This window comes from Macadamia integrifolia, chromosome 12 (genome assembly GCF_013358625.1).
Source record: "Macadamia integrifolia cultivar HAES 741 chromosome 12, SCU_Mint_v3, whole genome shotgun sequence".
Taxonomy (NCBI): Eukaryota; Viridiplantae; Streptophyta; class Magnoliopsida; order Proteales; family Proteaceae; genus Macadamia; species Macadamia integrifolia.
This window is the reverse complement of record NC_056568.1, coordinates 26,547,465-26,553,759: the sequence shown is the minus strand read 5'-3', so window position 1 is coordinate 26,553,759 and position 6,295 is coordinate 26,547,465. Positions and strand designations below refer to the sequence as shown.

The following is a 6,295-nucleotide window of genomic DNA, read 5'->3' as shown; positions in this document are numbered from 1 at the left end:
AACAAAAATACCCAAAATTAAGTTTGGGTTTACAAAACCACCCATTAAATGTTTTAATAATAAAAAAATATATGATTATATGTGGAAGATAAAGAATCACTATTTTAGATAGTTTTGTAAACCCAAACCTAATTTTAGATATTTTTATTAACCAAAATTTTTTTTTTGAATAATTTTGTAAAGGAAAACCTAAAAATGGATAATCATATAATTTTTTTTTTTTTTTTAATTAATAACCTTTCTGTTTTTGACAGCCAAATCCAACCTCTAACTTTATAACCAAAAAAAAATCCAAACTTTAACCTGTGGTCATACAAAACCCCAAACTACTAGGGGTTGGAAAAAAAAGCATTCCTAGTTTTTGTCATCACCCCCAAATTCTTCCCAAGGACTCTTTGTTGTTCGTCCCTTTGTGCCTCTTTGCTAAAAAGTCTTGCGTCAAGCAACCTCCACTTTGCTCAATCCTTTTGGTAATTTCCAAACGGATTCCAACTGGTTAGAGGACATTTTCCTCGTGGAGCATCTTGGTAGAGAGAGTGGGGGCAAAGCGGAAACAAATCAAAGTGTAAGCTGTAGAGACGAAAGAAAATGGTAATGAGAGGGATGGGACCAAGTGGGCCTCCATTACCTTCAGTGGAGCAGATTTCTCTCTTCGCAAGCTGCAACGTCAAGCAAAGCGACCTCTCTACAATCTCATGCCTACCCACCAGGAGAAAAAAGAAAAAGAGAGAGAGAAAAAAGCAGAAGAGATATTATAATGGAGAGGCAAAAAAGTCCATAACATCATCATCACAGCTTCAATTTATCTTTCTTCTTCATTCAATCACTCTTAACCACTACTACTGATCATCACCAACTCCCCACCACCACCACCACTTCTCAACGGTAAGTCTCTCTCTGCAACTCTTATTCTGTCTCAAAGCTTTTCCAATTGTTTCTTTCTATTATCTCCTCTGTTCTTATTCTGAGTTTTCCCCATTTCTAGGAACTTGCTTAGTCATCTCAATTTTTGACAAGAATATACTGCATATTACTTTGTTTGGGATGGATCCCTTTAATGAAATATCTAGGTTCCGTCACAATCCTAGCTCTGAAGGGATGGGTGACCCAGATGGAGATGGAGATGGTGATAGGGACTTCTCTGGGCTTCTTGATATATTTGTTCATCATGCTAGGAACCTACACAATATCTGTATCTATGACAAACAAGATGTGTATGCAAAATTCTCACTTACTTACAGCCCAGATGAGACCCTTTCAACTAGAATTGTAAATGGAGGTGGAAAGAACCCTGAATTCAATGACAACCTGAGGACGAAAATAACCCAAATGGATGCAGTCCTTAAATGTGAGATTTGGATGCTCAGCAGAGCAAGGAATTACATGGAAGATCAGTTGTTGGGATTTACTCTGGTACCCATGTCGTTGGTGGCAGGGAAGGGCAAGGTGACCCAAGATTTCACTCTTTCCTCTACTGATCTATTCCATTCTCCGGCCGGAACTGTCAAACTAACTCTGTTTCTTGACACATCTCTGCCTGTGAATTCATCTACCAAGTCCTCTGTTTCAGCTGCTAATTCGTCCATAAGCTCAGAAGTTGTGTTGCTGGATCCCAAGAATTCTGAGGTATTGGACCCAGTTGAATATGGGAGAATTGAGTTCCCTGACATCAATGTGGTGAAGGAGAACCAGCAGATGGTTTCTGAGTATTTTAACATGGCAGAGCATGGAGCTTCTTCGAGGTCTACCATGATAGGACCTGTTTCTTTTCTTCATCTTGGTGCTTGTACTCGGTCAGTAGATGACTATGACATGACTGTAAATTCTTCTGAGGATAATTATGGTGGATCCATTTCACCAAATGGAAGCAACCAAAATTCTGGGTTCTTTTGCTCAACAACAACCAGCTTAAGTGATGACAGGAACTCACTGGACTCTATGGAGAATAAGAGTCATGCTGCTGCTGGTTCATCTAATTCAAATGTTGAAGCTCGTCAGAGCTCCCGGGCTTCTCCAGATACGCCAACTTCAAAGAAAGGGTGTGATGTTAGAGAAGCGAAAGAGGCCAATTTCACAAGCAAGGAAGAGGAAGGATCCAAAGAAAACAATCAGCGTCCCGTGGAATTGGGTCCAGCTTTTACAGCTCCACTTGGGAACATCAACCATGAGGCTGAGCAGAATGCAATGCAGAAGCAGATAGTTGATATGTATATGAAAAGCATGCAGCAGTTTACGGAGTCATTGGCAAAGATGAAACTCCCAATGGATCTTGATAAACCGGAACCTGATAACAGTGGTGATGTTATTCATAGCCATAACAAGAATGGAGAAACTGATAAAAAGAAGGATGGTGCGAGGGTATTTTATGGTAGCAGAGCCTTCTTCTAACTGGTATTTTTTCTGCATACTTCATGGAGTGTCTGTTTCAGCTATTTACATTTATCCTCTGGGACAATTCTACCTGTGTAGTTTCTGTGCTTTCCTTTGAAATTATGAGTTTTTAGATTATTCGTAATCCTCGTGTTCCAAGTCAGTTTGGAACCTTGACATGGCTAATATACCATGTTGTTTGCAAAATGTGCAGATTCTTTTTTTTTTCTTATTTCGGGAGGGAGGGGTTGTGGGGGTATAGAGATGCATACATTTTCTACCTCTGGTAAACCCCTACATTTGGAGTCTTTGTTAGGTAGGGAGAGAATAAACTCTTTCCAGTTTTTTATGCATATGCCCTGTAATTTGGAAATCCTCCCTAAACACAATGAAATAGACCAACAAAAGTAGAGCCCAACATGTTTGTAAGATGTGATTTCATGCCTTACCCCACTGCAATTTTTGGATAACATCAAATGCATTTTATTCTTTGGTCAAGTTTATTATGGTTGGTGTGTCAGTCTGTCAGATAAGTCGAAATCAATTCCCCATTTTCTTCTCAATTTAATGCAACTGAAGTTGGAAAGCATAACTAGATATGTAAGAAAACAACTGCATCAGCTTAGGAAATGTAACAGTACAAGAATCTAAACTTGTAGAACTGACCATGATAAGAACTATGTAATTTCAGGCCTTAACATTGGTAATCCATGAAGCAAGGGAAGAACTCCCACATGCATATTCAAATCATCTGGCTCACATTTTTAAAATTAAGATGATCACTACAAAGCCTCATCTTCTGATGCATTGCTTGTATATTTCCATAGCCATAACCAATATCTACAAGCAACTCTTATTCCTTACACTGTTGTGTACAAATTTTTCATTAAATTTGTATGATTCTATGGTGTAAACAAGGCTTTAGTGAGGATAATCTTGGAATATAGTTGTTTCATTACGATGTATGCCTGCAGAAGCATTACTAGCCTCATCCAGGACCAGGACCAGGACCAGGACCCGGACCCCTCTTCCTCTTTCTTTGTTTCTTTTTCTTGGCTGTTGGCATGATGTAATAATTCTCTGTCCATGTGTTCCAGCATATCCATTCATCCGACACCGTCTTGTTATCAAGAACCAGAATCGGTAGGCATGCCCACTGAGCTGCTTGCAATGAATATATATGATCCATTACAGTGACTTGACTTAATGATTTGAGCATGAATCTGCTTCCAATCTTCAATTCCAAAAAAAAAAACAGAGTTTCAGAGAATTGTTGCATTTACTGCTATTAAAAATTGAAGATTATCGCAATCCATAAAACTTTTTCATGAGAAAAATTGAAAAGTCAAATGCATTGTCTAAAGAATGGTACTGCAGCCGCAGAAAATCCTAACTTGAACTGTTGAACATAGGGAATTTACTGCTTTCCCCATTCAAAATGTTATACTCTGATAATATGCAATGGTACTTCATTTCTTTCAACAACCTGCAGCTTCATGAAACAAAACATTTGCTGTTGTCATGCCTTGATTTGCATTTCGAACAATATCCTTTGATTGCTAAGCCATAATAATGTCCCAATGAATCCGTTCAAAAACTTTACTAGCTTTGGATGGACATGCACCTGAAAAAGAGCATTACCACTAAACATAACCATTTTTACCTCATCATCTTCATGACATCGGCCATGTAGTTGTTGCACTTACAACTGACCAGCTCTCTTCTGGGTGACAAATAGCACTAAAGTTCACTTGATCAGTTCTTGGACCAGACTTCTGGAAGAGAAAAATGGTTTCTCAAAACCGTGGAGAGAAGAGAGTGAGGTCAATTCAGAGATTGATATTGAGACCTTAATCTAATTATAGGGTCTTCATATTTATCATTAGACAACTCACAAGGAGATTATTTCCGATGCAATCAATCATCCCGGAAAAAGATCCTCTATAGCACCACCAATTGTAATTACAATTTCAGAGATTTTGTAATTCCAATTGGACCTTTACAATATTTAAAAAAATGTTTATGAAAATAAATAATATTAGTATTCAAAACTTTACAACTTTTACCAAAAATTTATTGGGTTTGGATTTGTGTTCAATCAATTATAAACATTCTCTCTATTCGATATTCTCCCAATCAGGGCAGAGGATTCCATATTGTGAATCCAATATATCAAAATATAGTAAGGGAGACATCAATCGTTGATGCATCAAAATTCAAAATACGTGACAGCATAGATAAGAACCCCTCAGGTAGAGGGATTGAACATACACAACATATGAGAATTTCGTTTCAATTAACAGATAGTAATGCATATGCAAATTCTCTTATGATCCAGTTTAATGTACACGTAGTATGTAAAGTCTCATTTGTGTCCTGAAATCTCTATTCATATGATACATATCAATATACACACAACATGTTCAATGGCACGTGTGCCCTGAAATCTCCATTCATAGGTACATAGTGTGATGATCACATGAATGGGTTGTCCAGTCCCATCCCTAGTCGTGAGCAATTGTAGGTTAAAACCTAAGGACTACTAAGGTCCATAACTAAATCACATTTAATAGTTGAATATGTTAATTAATTTAATTTAATTAGTCAAATTTGACGGACATACCTTTAACAATCTCCCGCTTGTAGATCAAAGTCAATTCCTTATAAACCGTATATACATTTGTCTCATCATGTATTTCAAAAAACAATTGATGATAAACCCTATGTTAGGGGATCAGATGAATTCTCTACAGAGTTAACCTTAGTTTTATGTACATCACCACGCAAAATGATCTCTCCAATGAGATGGCACTTCCTCTCCACGTGCTTGTCCTTTTGATGAGCTACGGGTTCCTTGACTTGTGTTGTGACTCCTTGGTCATCACAATATAACATGGTGGGGGGCGCTCAATGAGTTCAAGTACAACAACCAAGTCAATTAAGAAATTCTTTAGCTAAACACCTTCCTTGGCTGCTTCTCTTGATGCCATGTACTCAAATTTAGTTGTGGAGTCAACAATTGACTTTGTTTGCACTCTTATAATTGGCTCACCTCCCAGAACAAAAACCATATCAGAAGTGGATTTTCTATCATCTTTGTCAGTCTAAAAACATGAGCACGTATAATCCATACTGACAAGTGGTCTATTCCATAGACAAGGAAGTAATCCTTGGTCCTCCTCAAATATTAGGATACACTTGACCACATTGTATTAATGCTCATGCTTAGAGTTGATTTGACATTGTGGTTCATAATCTTCACTGCATGACAAATATCTGGTCTGGTGCATAACATGGCCTACTTGAGATTTTCTATTGCAGAAGTGAGAATTGTATACATCCATAAATAGTTATTACATATGAAAGGATAATACAACTTCCATCTTCCACAAATAACTATTGACAAATTTTGTATTTTGTATAATAAAACTCCCACCCTTAAAGACCACCAGGCATTCCTTCACCCAAAAAATATATTGGTGAAAGAACATTCACTACCTAGTTACGTGGCCTTGTACCAACACAAGGATCAATGAGGGGGCACACAAGGGCATCAACAAGGGATGAGTATTTTGTAATTTATAGGGGCATTGTGGTCATTTTGCCTCCCATGTGTCTGGGTGCTACTTGGGGAAGAGAATGTTACATGGTTGCATGGACCCTGCACCTAGGTAAAAAATGTAAAATTACCACCTTGTCCCTTGTGAAATAAAAAATGCCTTCCGCGCTGATGCTCTCAAGTGCGCCAACCCCTCCAGCACACATTGGACGGTTGGCAGGTGAATTCATTCCGGGAAAAAAAAGTTGATCGTAGACCACCCTGAGCTACGCAAAGGGAAGGTCAAAGCCAAAGAAGGATGATGTAAGCTTGGTTAGCTAGAGGAGGCAAGGGCTTTGGTCATATCCCCCATGCATCCAAAGTGCC

General features: G+C 38.2%; 1 protein-coding gene across 1 annotated transcript; it reads left to right on the top strand.

Moving 5' to 3' along the window:
* The first annotated feature begins 685 nt into the window (after positions 1-685).
* Positions 686-2,577, top strand: LOC122057295. The gene is made up of 2 exons (XM_042619348.1): positions 686-885; positions 986-2,577. The coding sequence occupies exon 2, from the start codon at positions 1,045-1,047 to the stop codon at positions 2,386-2,388; it is 1,344 nt and encodes a 447-aa protein (XP_042475282.1). The 5' UTR covers positions 686-885; positions 986-1,044; the 3' UTR covers positions 2,389-2,577.
* The last annotated feature ends 3,718 nt before the right edge of the window (positions 2,578-6,295 follow it).

What these genes read in the sequence shown, in the direction of transcription:
- LOC122057295 (XM_042619348.1), top strand. Translation starts at nt 1,045, where the DNA reads ATGGATCCCTTTAATGAAATATCTAGGTTCCGTCACAATCCTAGCTCT.